The sequence below is a fragment of the Pinus tabuliformis genome, chromosome Q (genome assembly GCF_031772625.1).
Source record: "Pinus tabuliformis cultivar Carrire ecotype Pingquan chromosome Q, CPIR1, whole genome shotgun sequence".
NCBI lineage: Eukaryota > Viridiplantae > Streptophyta > Pinopsida > Pinales > Pinaceae > Pinus > Pinus tabuliformis.
In genome coordinates this window covers 516,000,763-516,019,588 of record NC_142296.1, presented here as the reverse complement: position 1 = coordinate 516,019,588, position 18,826 = coordinate 516,000,763, and the positions used below count along the sequence as shown (strand labels likewise).

Genomic DNA, 18,826 nt, shown 5'->3' with positions numbered 1-18,826 from the left:
GAGATGGTGGAGAAATTGGGTTTAAAAAGATTGAAGCACCCAACTCCCTATAAGGTGTCGTGGTTACAGAAGGGTCACCAACTGCTAGTTGATGAGCAGTGTGAGGTGGAGTTCCATATTGGCAAGTATAGGGACAAAGTGATTTGTGATGTCATGCCCATGGACGTGTGTCATATTCTGCTAGGTAGACCATGGTAGTATGATCGAAAAGTTGTTCATGATGGGAAAACAAACTGTTACATGTTTGTCAAGGATGGAATTAAGCATACGCTAGTACCCATCAAGGAAGAAGAAACAACAGAGACTAGTGGGACAAAAGTACTATTGGTGGGTGGAAAAGAATTTCTAAAACAGATTGAAGATGACGAGGTAAAGTATGTTGTTGTAAGGAGACTGAGAGCAGTGTTGTTGCACACTGAAATTTCTGACTTACCTAAAGAAATCCAGGAAATGTTGCAGGAATTCAGTGACATTGTGGTGGATGATTTACCGGATAAATTACCACCAAAGCAGAGTATCAATCATCACATAGATTTCATCCCTGGAGCTAGTTTACCGAATAAAGCTGCTTACCGAATGAGTCCCAAGGACAACGAAGAGATCAGGAAGTAGGTATAGGAATTGTTGGACAAAGGCTTGATACAGGAAAGTTTAAGTCCCTGTACAGTTCCAACAGTTTTAGCTCCCAAGAAAGGAGGTGAGTGGCGGATGTGTACAGATTCACGAGCAATAAACAAAATTACGATCAGATACAGGTTTCCATTGCCACGAATGGATGACATGATGGACTGCTTGAGTGGGGCAGCATATTTTTCGAAGATAGATCTAAAGAGCAGATACCACCAGATTAGAATTAGAGAAGGGGACGAATGGAAAACAACTTTCAAAACTAATGAAGGGCTGTATGAATGGCTGGTGATGCCATTTGGGTTGAGTAACGCCCCTAGTACTTTCATGCGCCTGATGAACGAGATGTTGAAGGAGTTCATTGGGAAATTTGTGATTGTGTATCTTGATGATATACTGATTTTCAGCAAGACCAAGGAAGAACATTTTCGACATGTTCGATATGTTCTAGAGAAGTTGCAGCAAAACAAGTTGCTGATAAATTTGAAAAAATGTACTTTCTTTCAGAAGGAGTTAGTCTATTTGGGTTTTGTGATTGCAGAAAATGAGCTGAAAATGGACCCAGAAAAAGTTGCAGCTATACTTAGCTGGCCATCCCCTAAGAGTCTGTTCGAAGTTCGAAGTTTTCATGGGTTGGCAAGTTTCTATCGCAAGTTTATAAAGAATTTTAGTGGAATCTGCGCACCTATGTTGGATACAATAAAAAAGGCAAGTCAACCTTTTCAGTGGACTGAAGCTGCAGAGAAGAGCTTCCAGATATTGAAGAAGAAGATCACTGAGAGGCCAATTTTGAGGTTGCCTAATTTCAACAAACTTTTTCAAGTTCGTTGTGATGCCAGTGGTACAGCCATTGGAGCCATACTTAGCTAGGAAGACAAACCAGTAGCCTATTTCAGCGAAAAATTAAATGAAAGCAGGCAAAAGTATACGTCTTATGACAAGGAGTTTTATGCCGTCGTCCAAGCTTTGAAGCATTGGAGACATTATCTGTTGGGTAATGAGTTTGTCTTGTTTTCTGATAATTCTGCATTACAGTATGTTATGCAGCAACATAAGTTGAATCACAAACATGCAAAATGGGTGGAGTACTTGCAGAGTTTTACATTCGTATTGAAGCATATCAGTGGTCAAGCGAACAAGGTAGCAAATGCACTAAGCAGAAGAGTTCTACTCTTGCAGGAGAGCACAATACAAGTGTTGGGATTTGAACACCTGAAGGACTTGTATCAAACAGATGCAGATTTCAAGGAGGCTTATGAAGCCTGCCAGAATCCTTTGTTGAGGAACAATAGTCCATGGCTAGACTATAACTTGCAGGAGGAGCTATTATTCAAGGGAGGACAGCTGTGTGTTCCAGAATGTTTGATGAGGGAGAACATCATCCGGGAAAAACATAGTGGAGGTCTAGTTGGACATTTCGGCATTGATAAGACCTTGGATCAGCTCAGTCATTTCTATTACTAGTCGAAGATGCGAAGAGACGTGCAGTGGTATGTGACCAGGTGTAAGATATGTCAGTTAGCGAAAGGGCACAGTCAGAACACGGGGTTGTATACACCCTTGCCTATTCCAAATAGACTGTGGGATTTAGTCAGTCTGGACTTTGTCCTAGGTCTGCCCAAAACACAGCAGGGTTTTGATTCCATCATGGTGGTGGTGGAACGATTTTCAAAGATGGCACACTTTATCCCTTGTAGGAAAACCAGTGATGCTACCCATGTAGCACACTTGTTTTTCACTGAAGTTGTCAGACTGCACGGCTTACCCAAGTCCATTATTTCTGACAGGGATGTGAAATTCACAGGGAATTTCTGGCACACCTTGTGGAAAAAGCTGGACACAAAGTTAAATTTCAACTCCGCTTATCACCCACAGACTGATGGGCAGACGGAGGTAGTGAACAGAAGCTTAGGAAACCTGCTGTGGAGTCTAGTTGGAGAAAATTCACGAATGTGGGATCGTGTACTTGCTCAAGCGGAATTTGCTTACAACGATTCACCGAATTGAAGCACAGGAAATAGTCCTTTTCAGATTTTGTATGGAATGCATCCCCGAGGAGTGCATGAACTACGAGATTTGGGACAGTTAGAAAGAAGAAGTGCTGACGGGGAAGACTTTGCAAGAGAAATTAACGACCTACATGAGTAGGTGAAGACGAAATTACAAGACAACAGTGAAAGGTACGAACAAAAAGCAGATCTGAAACAATGGGAGATACAATTTAATGTAGGGGATCAGGTTCTAGCGCATTTGCGCAGAGAAAGATTTCCTAAGGGCGAATACAATAAGCTGAAATTCAAAAAAATGGACCTTGTAAAATTCTGCGTAAATTTTCTGCAAATGCCTATGAGCTACAATTGCCTCCAGGTATAGGAATATCGCCCATCTTTAATGTGGCAGATTTATTCCCATACACTGCCAATCCGGAAGAGGACAGTTCGGCACAACCAAAGCGGGATACCCAGGGAGAGAGTAGTTCGTGGATGAGACAAATGCCTTCAGCTCAGCCACTTGAAATTGAAGGAATCCTCGATACACAGGTGGCTAGGCGGACTCGGAGAAAGGAGTACCTATAGTACCTCATCAAGTGGAAGAACCACCCTATTGAGGACAGTTCGTGGCTTGATGCAGGACAGATACAACGTGCAGGGTATTCTATCGAGGAGCTCATGGACCGGAGCCATGAATTTTCACCTACCCCGGGAGCCTGATGCAGGAGCATCCAGCTCGGGAGGTCATGGCTGGGAGTTTGTCTCTTCTAACAGTTTGAGTTTCGTTAGTTTTCATTTTCATTTACATTTCTAGGAATGGTTGTCTCAGCCACTGTTAGTGTTTTTGCTTACGTGTTCTTTTTACTTTTTAGTTTTATTTAAAATTTGCTTTTAGTTTACAAAACAAGAAAAGACAGTTATTCAGAAACCACTTAATGTAACTATTGGCAGTTTGCTAACTGTCTAGTGTTCTCTACAAAACGAAAAAGGAAATGACTATTGTAAATCTTTTTGACCATCATAGAATTAAATGAAGAAAATGCACAGAAGCATTCTGAAGAACAAACACATCTGAATCCATTCATATTACAACTTTAACATCTTTTCTTCGAAATACAATTAAATTCATTTTCTTTTCTATAAGCACAATGATGACAGACAGTGAACAGTAAGCACCGAAGCGAGGAGAGCACCCAAACAAGTCAGCAGCAGAGGAGAAACACCAAGAAAACAAGCTACATACACAGAAATGAACACATAACCATTTTCCTTGGAAATTTTTAACAATTGAAACTATTGTATATATATATATATATATATTTGTCAAAGTCAAGCCTCCACAGTTCACTGTTCAGAGACCAGCAAATAAAACAGATTTGACAAAACTATAAACCACAGCGAGGCCATCATAGGACCATATCAATATAACCATGGTTACAATAGCAGAGCCATAAAAATATATAGTAAAGCTACAGGCATAGTGAGGCCAGGGTACAGCAAGGCCAAAGCCAAAACTCAACTAACGACCCATAAAACCCTATGAACAGCAAAACCCTCAAATAGTCAAACAGGAAAAACATCGAGGAGCGACCCTACCCGGTTTAGGCGTAGGAGACAAGGCGTGAGGATGATGAATGAAGCTCGTCACTCACCTGCATTGGTCAACAAGTAGGCCATTAGAACCGAAGAACGAAACCACAGTTACAAAAACAAAACAAAAAGCAGAGGAAAGGGTTATTAAGAAACTCACCGAGGGAGAGTTGAGCCCGTGCAAACCAGAGGAGAAGCCACGGAATTAAGGTTATAGTCGCAGAGGTGCTCGCTGCCCACAAGGAGCCAAGACTGTCAGCGACGGAGGAAAACAAAGCAGAAAAGACCAGCATGGAGAGAGAACTCACCTTTTGGATGACCGCCAAGTGAGAGCCGAAAGCCGAGCCACTCCACAACTGCAACTTGTGTCAAAAAACCAAGAAAACAATCAGACTGTGAAGCAAGTGCATTGAAGACAATCGTATACAACCAAAGCCTGCAACTGGAAACATAACCAGAACTGAGCGAAACTGATAACAGAGACCGAGACCAAGGGTTCCAGACCCAAAGCCTCAAAACCAAGCACGAAACCAGAAGCATTGAGAGCATACGCAGGTGGAAACCCTCGCAGAGTTGCATGCCCAGGCACAGTGAAACAAAACACCGTCAAACTAACAGAGCAGACCCTCATTTCGTGAAACCGCAGACCTCGCAAGCAGCATAGAGAAACAACAATGGAATGAACAGTTTAGGGTTTCGGAGGATAGTAAGAGCGGGAAGGAACGAGGCCCAAGGCCAGGACACATGTCCTCGTCACAATTAAACTGCAGTAGAATACCATAAAGGTCAACCAACCACATCATTAACATCATTCAATCAACAGTAAAATATTAACTCGCAGATATAAAGGGCTGTTCCCATCACCTCATCACTTGTTGATGGCTATACATTCTTATTAGATACACCATTGTCCAATTCACAACCTCATCCTATTCATCCCACCTTATCACATGTTTGATGGCTATATATTCTTATTAGATACACCATTGTTCAATTCACAACCTCATCCTATCCATTTGTATGTGGTCAAAATGTTGCACTCTTCTTCAACTTGGTATCCACAAGTGATGATGAAACATTCCAAACATGATGTCTATTATTATTCAAAATTGTTCTTAGAGAAATCAACCTTAAAGGATTTTAAACGAATATTTTAGGAAAACCATCCCTATTACCAATCGTCTACTTCTCACTTCAAAATCAATGCTTGTTGATTGATATTAATGAAAATATTACGTTGTTGTTGATGCATTGTTGCCTTTGTTTTTAGCTTCTTGATCTTTCACCAATCTTCATCTTCTTATACCCACAAAAGTTTATACACGACTCTTTCTTCCTTTCATCATTAGCCTAGTCCAAATCATTGTCATCTCGACATCTGAGATTAATTTTCCTCAAAATCAATTTCCCCTTTTAATCAATGATTTGTTCATGGTCTTTGAAAAAAATCAAGTTAGAATATGGGCATGCCTAGTCAGCCCAAATTATTTCAAAATTTTGATGACAAATCCTCTCTTAAATAACACCTATATTCATCATAGTGAGGAGATGCCAAGGATTATACATGCCTTGAAATGGTTCATCACAGGGCTTACTCCAAAACATAGGTTTACATCATGCCTTTCTTTAGGTGAACAATATTTAACTTGATCAAATGTGTTACACATGCCTTTAATAGGTCTTACTACCATGTGACCAATTTTACATCATCATTTCACTTCCTCATGCAATCAAAGCTATGAAGATGAAACACTAAACACACAACTTACAAATTGGCTAGCAATGGTCTTAATGGCTCATAATACAACATATGATCATGACCAATTCAATCTTCCTATGCTCCTTGTGATCTCTCCTTGCTTTTGATGTACAATAATATTCATTCTTTTGCTTTATCTCAACATGAGTTTGTATTCTTTCTTGTTTGCATCTTCTTATACTTTTTCTGTTCATTATGTAAATTCTTCTTTCTTTACCTACAAAAATATGTTATTATTCATATCTTCTTCAACAACTTGTGAAAACTTATATTACCTTCTAAAGAATATATCTTGTTGGAGTGCATGCAATGTCCAATAGACATCTATTATAGTAGATAGAAAAACTTTATTGACACGCCGCTATCATGGTATCACATAAATCAACTTAATTTGAACTTGATATAGAATCTCAACATCTCTAGTCCGTCACTTGGGAGTTGGGCATAACTTTAGACTCACAACAAAATAATGAGAGTTCTATTCATTTCCTTGAAATGAATAAGTTGCTAAAAAATAATGAGAGTGAATGCACATGCAAAGATGACATAATCATTTTGTTCGAAATACCTTAAAACTTTGAGAATGAGCAGTTATAATACAAATTTAGACATTGTAAGAACCCTTCAAGTGGGTGCAGATGAGGCTAGATGCAAGTCCCAGGTGACTTTGATGGCATAGATATACCCCTCATAGTGAAACAACTTAGCCGACTAGATTTTGCAAAACATGTTTCTAAAAAATAAAAGAAAGATATAACTCTTTAAACTTTCCTCTATAAATCATAAAAAATTCAATGGTGAACCAATGTGATTTCAAAATTTTGGTGGAATTCCCAAATAGTAAAATAAAATAGGGCTCGATTTTGCAACGAGACCCAAATCTCAACAAAATTCCCCATATATTGAAAGTTATGTCTCCTAGATATATAAATTCTCTCAATTTTCCAAATTTGACCAAAAATTAATTGTCAAAAAAAGTTAAGCACCTTTTGACATAACACTGTGGATCAAGGATAGATTTGAAAGACGTATACACTCCAATTACAATGGCAACAAGAGATTAAAGCCAAAATGATAGAAGATGTAATGAATGTGTTCTAGCAACTCATCACCACACAACAACAATATCTACAATAAACCATGAACAACTAACCACAACCACAACCCATGTGCCCCATGGCATCCCTATTATCCAATGGTCCTTTACGTGGATACAAAGCTCTCCATCCTTAATTTTGATGTACCCTAAATGGAAACAAACTTGACTCATGGAATTATAACCTAGCAGCATACTTTAAATCCTAGATTAATTTGAAAGAGGCTAATAAGATTAAAATTGTTGAAGTTTACAGAGAATACTAGGCTCTTGTATGGTTGTGGACCCAAAGCCATAATCTTTTAATGTCCAACTAACCTTTAATCAATGCTTGGAATGAATTCCAAGCTAATATCTGCAAGTGCTTCCTCCTTAGGGTATAGTGAATCAGTGATGTGTTGCTACCAAAGTGGATTGGACTTCGACATATCCTTGGAAAGACTATCTAATAGTGCATCAACATAAATTTTGTTTTTTTTAAATTAAAAGAAAACAAATTGTGTTTAAATTTAAAGATATTTTTTAATGATCCTAAAGGACTATATTTCAAGACTGAAGTAAAAAATCTTAAAGATATTCTTCACACTAAATTCATTCCTAATCTTGCTTCCTCATTTAGACTAGAATTATAACTCTTCCGATTATCTTCATTGGATCATGCTCTTCAACTAACTCACAAGATCTAAGTTAAGTTGACTAAGGCTAATCAACTCTCTAGAGTCTAGAAAATCCTTTTATCTTCCTCGAACAAAATGGTCTTCTTCCCCTTCTCTCTCAACCATGATTAGTTCTCCGTTAAGAACAACTAACCCATTTGGCTAAGGGAAGAATATATATTGCTAGTAGCTACTATAATTAACATTTGATCACACCAATGCTCAGTGTTGTGCTTTGTAGGCCAAAAAGGTGAAGGCTCTCCTTGCTGAATTCTAGTTGGTAACAGAACAATTTTAACTTAACGAACAATAAAAACTGAAACTCCACAATCTTTTCTCCTCCAATCCCTGGTTGACTCTCATGGTTAAGATTTTCACTAATCTTAGGTGGAAGCTCTTTTCACTCACCTTTCATAATGAGCGAAAACACAGACTAAATATATGAAGGTTCTCTTTGGTTAATTCCAACTCGTAATAGAACAATTTTAATTTGAGGAGCAATAAAAACCGAAATTCCACATTCTTTGCTCCTCCAATCCTTCGTCAGTTCTCATTGTTAAGATTTTCACTAATCTTAGGTGGGAAGCTCTCTTCACTCATCGTTCATAATGAGAAAAAACACAAAAAGTGCATCATAGACAATGGTAGCCAAAAAACCTTTTTTCTTAGCAGCTGGTTGATTCACTCCATCTACCACACCACATCCACAACCATATCATCTTATGAGTCAAGGAAGCAGGTTCATCCACAACATTAACTCGTAGATATTACATGTGCAATTTTTGCATATGATTACTCATTAATACCACATACTATGATGTTACATCTTTGAATTATTTTAACATGCTTCTTTAGAATCCCTACAAGTGTGAGAAGAAGGCATAATATGATGTGCATTACAACACCTATATGCTTCCCAAGGATGGTAAAAGCTACCAACTCACATTCTCTTTCCCTTTGGTTTGGACGCTAGACTGTTAAGAAAGCTGATCTCCACAAATTTAGAACTCTTTGTTTGTCTTTGGTTATCATCTTTCTCAACCTACCACAACCTTCACCACAACTGTTGGACTTTAACTGGAAGGTGTCTCTACCAACGCTCCTCCTCCATCCATTCTTCCAATTGGTTTGATCCTGCAGTTTGAGCCACTTCACTTGGAGTTATTGGTTTAGTCACATTTTTAGAGGCAACACTCCTTATTTTCATCCTCTTTTGACTACAACCACACATCTTGATGTTCGAATCTATCTACTTAGTAAAGTCACGTTGCCACTTCCTTAGTTGTTGGAGTATTAATGCTCCTATAGAAAGTGCAATCACAATGTAATAAAGTCACTTTGTAAGAGACTTTAATAAAGAATCATTATGTTGGGTGTAAGTTAATAAAAATTAATTAGGTGCCAATAATGTGGGCTAGTTAGTTCATGTGCGTCAACAACCTAATGCATGGCATAAAGGGAAGCACTTCTATGGTATCAAATGAACTTATCAAAGAAATATTTATTTTATGTATTTTTTTGGTCTCTCTTTATTGAATTGTTAGCTTTTGAGTGACTAAAAAGTGTTTATACCATACTAGGGGTGTCTTTATGTGACGTAGTGTACATGGTGAAAGTGAAACCCTAATCTATTAATTGTATCTTAGACCTTTTGTTTGATGACATTGGGATAGATTTCTATAAATGGTTGTTTGACTTTGGACTTAGTGTTAGATGTGGCATAGTCCTTGATGAGATCATTATCCTATGTGGCATCAACTTCTTTCACATGGTGCATCTATTGAGGATGATAATATCTTGCATGGTGTTGGATCTACATTTGAGGATGAGTGTCAGGCACTTATCCCTAGGAGTGTTTGGACCATTTGGCATGCCTAGCAAGATGAGCACTTGACTTCAAGATGCTTGGGTTGAGGGCACATTTTTGTGAGTTGTTTGTGGACCAAGGATATATATGTTGAGGAGGAGCATTGGAGGATTGGTTGCTTGTCTTGGTGAGTAAGGAGCCTTTTGATGAGTGCTTAACACTTGGAGCTGATGCTTCGAGAGAAGACCACTTGAGGGGTCTTCTTTTTACATGTGTTAACCTTGGAAAGAGAGCACTTCACTTGGAAACTTTAGCTTCAGGATTAGATCAGGTTGCCTATGGACTTAGTCCACTTTATTATTGTTGGCTTCCCTCACATATTCTATATAAATGGAGGAGTGAGGCTTTAATTGTGCTAAGCATATGAGAGAGAGTTAATCAGATCATTGTATCTTGAATATGAACTTGCCTTTGTGCAAAGGGATGAAGGAACTAGGGTTTGTGTGAGGTAAAACCTAGAGTAGACTTGAAGTGGTAGGGTTGAAGTTTTTGTGTGAGAGAGATTTCTATAAATTGTTGCTTGACCTTGGACTTAGTGTTAGATGTGGCATAGTCCTTGATGATGTCATTATCCTATGTGGCAACAACTTCTTTCACATGGTGCATCTATTGAGGATGATAATATCTTGCATGGTGTTGGATCTACCTTTGAGGATGAGTGTTGGGCACTAGGAGGTAGGGTACTTATACCTAGGAGTGTTTGGACCACCTGGCTTCAAGATGCTTGGGTTGAGGGCACATTTCTGTGGGTTGTTTGTGGACCAAGGACATATATGTTGAGGAGAAGCATTGGAGCATTGGTTGCTTGTCTTGGTGAGTAAGGAGCCTTTTGATGATTGCTTAACACTTGGAGTTCATGCTTGGAGAGCATAACACTTGAGGAGTCTTCTTTTGACATGTGTAAACCTTGGAAAGAGAGCACTTCACTTGGAAACTTTAGCTTCATGATTAGATTAGGTTGCCTATGGACTTAGTCCACTTTATTGTTGTTGGCTTCCCTCACCTATTCTATATAAATGGAGGAGTGAGGCTTTAATTGTGGTAAGCATAAGAGAGAGAGTTCATTAGATCATTGTATCTTGAAGATGAACCTGTCTTTGTGCAAAGGGACAAAGGAACTAGGGTTTGTGTGAGGTAAAATCTAGAGTGGACTTGAAGAGCAAGGGTTGAAATTCTTGTGTGAGAAGGATCTAATATATGTGGCAAAGAAACCCTAAAGGAGACTTGGAGCACTTTGTTTAGAGGGCTTATGTGAGGTGAGCTTGGAGAAAGATCAAGGTGGACTTCTTGATGTTGACAATAGCTTCTTATTGAACCTTTGGGCTGGCTAGGAGTATCTTAGTGTGATGTCTTGCTATAATGTGATTGTTGGTTAGGATTTACTATTGATAGTGGATGCCCTCGCTAGTGTTCGGAATAATTAGAAAGTCCTAACTTGCGATAAGGTTGAGAGAATGTTTAATATCATCTTGATATAGGCTGTTGATATGTACTTGTAGTTTCATTCTTGTGTATATCTGAAGTGTGCTTTGCTACCAAACTTTGTCTACTTGTAAATCTGACTTTCAACATATTTTCTCATGTTGATTCAGTAGTTTGTATCATTGGTTATTATATTGATTTAATACAACAGTGAGCAGATTTCGTTGAGTGATTTGACAACTAAATAGAGGCTGAGAGGTTAGATTTGTGGCTGTAACAGTCCATTGTTTCTAAATTATTTTCATATATCTTATATGTTGGAAATTGTCAAACCTCAAAGTTGAGGTGAAATTTATAAAATTACATTAAATATGATTTTCCAAAATTTCTACATGAATATGTAAAGTTTAATGGCCACTGCCCTAACCACATTTGAGAAGACATTTTTCATATCTTTAATAAAAATCTTAAGACTACTTCGTGGAGAAATTGATGAGACTTACTTTAATGACGTATTTCACTTTCACAGTGTAATTTTTCTATTTTCTCTATCTCATTGTTTATAGGCAACTTGATCTAACTTTATCACTCATATATATAAATGTAATATTAAAGAAGCTTGGTCAAAAATCATTACTTTCCACCAATTTTGTACCAATATAACGTAGATATGTACATTGCAACAATCCCGTTTGTTAATTGCATACTTTCTCCTTGATTTTGTTTCTTGCATTTGTATATCTTTGCATCGTTTTTACTGAGTATATCCACTAGTTTAGGTTCATTAGAAAACTTATATGCAGGTGTCATAGCATGCACATCAGGATTACTAGTAACACTACATGGTATACAGATAAGATATTCTTTCTTTAATGAAGATGCCCTCCGGAGGTCTTCAAGTGTGTTCCAGAGGCCGAACATGCCCAGCAAATCCCGAGCATGTATTGCAGAGCTAAGATCCATGGGGTAGTTGCAACTTGAATCTGTCACAAAACATGATCTCCTGAAGATAAAAGAGCTCACTGATTACTTCAATGATATATTAAAGAAGGTAAATGGCCATTTGCACCATCAAAGATATTAGTTTGACAAAGATGGAATTATTTTAACAGAGATGATGTTGACAGACCGAGTTCTGGAAGGTGGTTTGGTTAAACTTTACATCAAGTTGCAAGAAGACATGTCTCCTATTCAAGGGAATAATTAATAGGAAGTTCTAACTGAAATAAATAGGTTCCCTTTCTCATTTTTTGGGGTCAAACTATTTCATATTATGATAAAGAACATATGAAACTTTTTCTGGGAACAAGTATTCATTGATTCATTTGGATGGAATAATTAATAACTGAAATCAATTGGTTCTTCCCTTTCTCATTTTTGGGGTGAAACTGTTTCATATTATTATAAAGAGCATATGCGACCTTTTCTGAGAAAGAGATGAGATTCTATTGATTGATTTTGATATTTTTATTTGGTTAAAAACTCAGGAAGTTACTCAACGGTTAATGTAGCCTTTTAAAATTCATTATAATTTGTTCAACAAATACATACAGCATTTCTGACTATGTAAAAGTGCTTGCTTTCATGAATTTGAATTTGAATAAATGTTTTGAAGAAAACTTGATTCATGCCTGACTTAATAGCTCAGATATATATCAGATTCCTAAGAATTCGTAAGGATTTTGCTTTTGTACTAGTTTCATTCCTCTTGAGAAATTATTGATTTTAGTGAGGAGTCAGAGAGCATTTCTGACTATGTAAAAATACGTTCATGACTTTTAATTTGATTGAATGTTCTGAAGTGAAACTTGATTCATGTCCAACTCCATAGCTCAGATCATTTTCATATAACTGATTCCTAAGAATTCATGAGGATTTTGCTTTTGTACTAGTTTAATTCTTCTTGAGAAATAACTGATTTTAATGAGGAGCTCCAAACTTACGTTGTGTGTAAATGGTGTGACAAAATTGAAGGGAAAGTTTCTTTGAGTTAATGTTAAGCTCAATCTTTTGTACTGATGACAGGTAAAATGTGGTGTAAGGGGTCACCTAGGGCCTCCTTGCAATGCCGTAGGCTATGTTGATAGACAAGTGTGGGGTATAAATCATTTGTACCGCTATCCTGAATGGACAAGGTCAAAGGTCAGAGCTTGCATTCATTATATCAAACCTCAAACTTCAAATGTAGTAGGCTAAGAACAATTCTTTTACCATACCTACCTAAAATTTTCACAATATTGCAGTTCTGTACAGAGAGCTCTCCCGGAGAAGGGCCACTACGCAAGGATTCACCTGCATGGTGCTTAGCACCATTTGAACCTGAAGGCTTGTTGAGGTCTGCCTTTACATAGGAAATTATTTCAATTTTTCATCTTTTATTCCTCACTACTGATGTCCATATGCTATTAGCTTGAACGTTCTCTCAAGTTTAAAGATGTATGATTGCTTACTTTCTACACTTGCAGTTCAATCTCTGCGATCATGTCTACCATTATTGGAGTACACTATGGGCACATTCTCATCCATTTCAAGGTTTATCACCAACTTGTTTTTTTTTCATTTTACAATTTGGCTGTGCAAGGTAGTCTATAGCTGATAATGCTTGTATTAGGAATCTGTACCTACTTCTGAGATAAGAATTGCCCATTACTGACAGGACCATGCTCAGAGGCTGAAGCATTGGGTGACCATGGCTTTTGGATTCCTCATCCTTGGAATTATTTTACATTACACGGATGGCAAGTGAATTAAAACTACCTGATCCTTTCGCAGTCTTGTCATTTACCAGTGAATGCACACCATGTCCCCTAGTTTATTCGACAGAAATAACTGTAAAGATGATGCACTTGCAATTTTTGTATCCAACAGAAATCAACGATCTTGGATTTTATAGCTAGTAACTGTAAAGACGATGCGCTGATGACTGTTTCTATCATCTTTCTTGCAGCAATTCCACTGAACAAACAACTGTACAGCTTCAGTTATGTTTGCCTCACAGCAGGAGCAGCAGGGCTTGTTTTCTCGGCCTTTTATCTTCTGGTATTTCTCAGCACCTATGGCAATACTAAGATGGCATGCATCTAGCAGTCAATAATTACTCAAATCCATATTAATTCATGATCTATGATGTGGTTAACGGTATCAAATTCCTTCATGCAACAATTTCAATTTTAAGATGGATGTGTTCTAGGATTCTTCTGAATAACTTCATATGACTGTCAGGTTGGATAACTAATAGGCAAGGTATATTTTTAATAGTAGATGTATAAGCCCCATTTGACAAACCACAAGTGTAGATGAATCCCCATTGCAAAATAAATCTGTTCAAATGAATATCCAATTTTTTTGGTAATCCATTGATAAATTTTGCAATGACACTGCATTTCTCCCTTATGGTGTTTGTTGATTTTTCAGATTGATATTTGGGGTTTAAGGAGACCATTTTTGCTCCTTGAATGGATGGGAATGAACGCCATGCTTATTTTTGTCATGGCAGCCCAGGCTATATTCCCAGCGTTTGTTAATGGATGGTATTACAAAACGCCCAACAATACCTTGGTATGTATCTTTCTATATTCATCGTCATTGTCACACTCTCAAACTCACACACGTGATTTCTTTCACTATACACATATATATCTATTCACAAAATTTTCATTTATATAAATATATTGAAATAAATATTAGTAAAAAAGATATTGCAATAAATATTACTAAGATTTGATAGTGTATATTTATCTATGTTAATTTGGTGAATAGATCTGATAGTGTATATTTATTTATGTTAATTTGGTAAAATTGAATTATATTTGAATTTAATTGTTCATTACTTGAAATATATAAATATTACTAATTTATTTAAAAAATTGGGTCAGTAATTAATATTTATTTTAAAAAATAGGTTAGTAATTAATATGAAAATATTTTTTATTTAAAAATGATAAATTATTAATAGTGTTGTTAGGTACATTGGATTCAAAAACACACATAAAAAAAATGATGTTTAAAAAAAATGGATTAGTGATTAATATGGACAAATTTATAATTTGTTAAGTAATATATTCTTTATTTCGAAATGATAAATTGTTAATGTCGTTACTAGGTACATTGGATTCAAAAGCACATATTTATTGAAGTGTGATACTCAAGAAAATGATGTTTTAAAAAAATGGATTAGTGATTAATATGGACAAATTTATAATTTGTTAGATAATATATCCTTTACTTAAAAATGATAAATTGTTAATGGTTTTGCTAGGTACATTGGATTCAAAAGCACATATTTATTAAAGTGTGGCACTCTAGAAAAGTTGGCTTGCTGCTCTATGTCTTATTTGGAGAGATTCTATTTTGGGGTATTGTAGCAGGGATTTGTCATAAACTTGGTATATATTGGAAGTTGTAAATATTTATTTTGCATTTGTAAAATGGCAAGATATTTTCAATTAGAGATTGATAATCTATTGTAAATAATGTATTTTATTTTTACAAACAATATATGTATTAAAGTTGAGAATATTATTAGAAAGTAAATATTTTGGTTGTTGATAAATATTTTGAAATTTAACCAAATTTGAGTATAAATTGGACAATTCCAAGAAATGTTTTTATTTTGAATTCTCTTAGTACCATGAAGATGACAAACTCTTTCATCTCATGACTTTTTTGGAATTAATCAATGCCTTTTTCATTATAGAGCTCATTAAATTTGTTTTTATTTTAATAATATTTATTTTTATTTACACTACTAGAGACAAAAATACTTTTGGTTTTCAAAATTTAGTTCACTCTTCATGGTTCTTATTTTTCTATTTATTCTTTTTAGCCCTTCACAGTTTCTTTTTAATAATATTTATTTTATAAAATAATATTTTCCTTTTATTTTAATAGTTTAACTAAAATTAAACAACCTCATATATATTTAATATATTAAATCAACTTCAAAATAAAAAACAATACAAACTATATTCAAAATATAATTAATTATAAATTATATATAGAAAATAATATATATATTTTTAAATATAATATTTATAACACATAAATTATATATTTAAAATATAATGAATTATTTAAAAATATATATGGAAAATAATATATATTTTAAATATAATATTTATAACATATAAATTATATATTTAAAATATAATGAGTTATTTACAAATATTATATTTGAAATATAATGAATTATTTAAAAATATTATATTTGTAATTAATTTATGTAATTTTATAATTTTTTAAACATTTAAAGGTTAATAAATAATAAATTCTTATTCTTTAATTCATAAAATTTGTAATTTCATTATTTAGTTGAAAAGTTGCTTAAAGAGCTATTTCATGACAAAATTGTAGCCATATCCATATACATCCATACGTCTTATACAAGGTGTTACAGTGAGGCATGCCAATTATATCAAAAAAGACAATTGTCGTATCAAGAACGAAATCCATCCCAAAAAGAAATCATGTGATCAACCACTGGTGTCAAAAGGTTGTTTGAGAACTGCATTGATTTTCTGTGTAAAAACCCCCGAATTCAAATCGTTCATGTAGATATGCATGTTGAAGAGGTTTTATAAATGGTCTATGGTAGTGTGCATAATGTTCTTGGCCAATTTTCTCTGCTATCTACCATACACCCTGATCCTACTGCACACCTTCCTTGGAAAGTTCATCATAAATTGTGTTCCTTTCCTTGTAAATATGCTCACAAGATACATGATCAAAATTCCTTTCTATCCGAAGCACCTCCTCTAAATGGGCATGAGTGTGTATGTGACAAGTAGACTATTGATTGAACCGATTTACAATTTTATGAGAGTCACCAAAAACCTATAGTTGTCGGCATCCTTCTTCAGTAGCAAAAATGAGTAATTATAAACTGAGAATTTCAGTGAAGTTGTTGGTCCCTTGACCCAGAACACTTTTCAGTTTGTAGGAATGATTCTCATTTATATGCAAAATTGCACCACCACCACATCTACCTCCCTCTTGTGACGAGCCATAAAGATAGGCCTATGGCCTAGATTTATCAATATGTTCCTCAACCATATTCTAGGACATGGAGTGATCTTCATATGTCGGAATGAGATCAAAGATAGCGATAACTTGGCCAACAGTTTCCTCAGAACTGAAAGGTTTGTCATTGAAAATAAGATTTTTTCTTCCAAGCCAAATCCCCCAACTGATGTTAGGGGAAAGTTCCTTAGTTTGCAGGATTAATCGAGGTACACCAAGAGTACCATGCCAAGTTGAATGATTTACCTTGCCACAAGTACCCAATTGATAAAGCATTACACATCATTCTCTAGACTTGGCTAGTGACCGAGCAAGACACAAAAAGATGGTGTACCGACTTTTTTGCTGCTTTGCAAAGAGTACACCAGGATGGGCCAACAAATTTTCATTTCATGAAATTATCGCATGTAATAATTTTATTCTCCAGAAGACACCATTGAAACAACCTTGCTTTTTCTGGTCATTTTGGTCTCCACAGTGGCCTCCACCACCACACATGCGCATCAGTCTCCTTAGCCGAGTTTATAAAAAGATAGCCCTTCTTTGGCAAGTGTTCCCCAAAAGAGGAATGTGTCCACAATAATTCATCTTCTCTTTCTTAAAGTTTAACATGTGATGTATTTAATGGGAATGAATAGTTTTGCCATAGCCCATGTCATACTTGAGGCAAATTTAAAGCATGGGGAGACATCCACCCTTGCGCCCATAGTGAAGTGTTTACGGGGTCAACCACCTTGTTAAGAGTTTTTCTGTTTTGATTTGGCAAGTCCACCAATTCTCAGGGCAACTAGTATGCAGCCTGACCAAAGTCTTGACCAATTCTTACTTTCTCTACATTTCCAACCTTCCATACCAAAATATTAAAAAAATAATAAAATTTTATTCATTATATAGATAAATAATAAATAATAATTATAATTTATTAATGTTTTATATTAAATTAATTATAATAAAGATATATAATAACTTAAATACAATAATTTCAAAAACAACTAATTATTTAAATAATATCACAATGAAAATATGTGAGAGTTATAACCCAAGAAAAGTTTACGGTGATCATTCAGGTATATTTTACATAATTTCCTCTCTAGAAGTCGCGAGGGCTATTCTCTTCTTTATTTTACTGTTCGTTCTAAACTTACTGGATCCTTGGGAGCTACTTTCACCGAGCCTACCCTGCGACTTACAGTATGAGAAATAAGTATTTATATGATGATTTAAGATGAGAAATCATCATGCCATTTAAACACTTTTTTTTATCTTGTACACTCTGTTACCAGTCATTTTCCTTTTTTAACTTTAATTAAAATGTAGTAAGAAAAAATATAGTAAGATTACAGAATGGGTGAATATATAATAATATTTTGATTTTTCATAAAAGAGATAACAATATGTCATAATGAAATTTGGATAAATATGGAATTTTTATTTTTTATTTTTATTAAAACATGTAGGCATTTAGTTAAAGTACAATATGTATATTAGTATTTTAGGAAAAATACTTTTTTATTCAAAAGAGAAGGGAATAAAAGAAGGATATTAGGTTAATTTTGGAGACGTGATTAATATTATTTTTATTAAAGAGTAAAAAATGAAATTTTAAATGAAAAGAAGAAGATGATGTCATATTCATTGGGAGAATATAAAAGAAAAATGAATACGGCTCAGGAGTCCCATGGTCATGAAATAGGAATATTAAAAATAATTTTTTCAAAGTTTATTAACAATAAAGAAAAGGAGATTGATGAGGTCAATTTTATTTTTGGAATTTCTTCAGAGTAAATATTGAAGAAATTG

The 18,826-nt window shown here is 35.3% G+C and overlaps 1 protein-coding gene across 3 annotated transcripts in view; it reads left to right on the top strand.

The window, feature by feature from the left end:
* LOC149220433 (uncharacterized) overlaps positions 1 to 15,467 on the top strand; it is a 186,600-nt gene extending 171,133 nt beyond the window's left edge. For 2 of the 3 annotated variants that reach the window (XM_089384788.1, XM_089384789.1), the window contains exons 7-13: positions 13,034 to 13,150; positions 13,252 to 13,343; positions 13,474 to 13,540; positions 13,665 to 13,746; positions 13,956 to 14,047; positions 14,423 to 14,566; positions 15,267 to 15,467. In XM_089384788.1, the coding sequence (XP_089240914.1) occupies positions 13,034 to 13,150; positions 13,252 to 13,343; positions 13,474 to 13,540; positions 13,665 to 13,746; positions 13,956 to 14,047; positions 14,423 to 14,566; positions 15,267 to 15,413 (741 nt within the window). In that variant the 3' untranslated portion in view covers positions 15,414 to 15,467. The remainder of the gene's footprint in view (positions 1 to 13,033; positions 13,151 to 13,251; positions 13,344 to 13,473; positions 13,541 to 13,664; positions 13,747 to 13,955; positions 14,048 to 14,422; positions 14,567 to 15,266) is intronic. The other variant, XM_089384790.1, reaches the window with a different exon arrangement.
* The last annotated feature ends 3,359 nt before the right edge of the window (positions 15,468 to 18,826 follow it).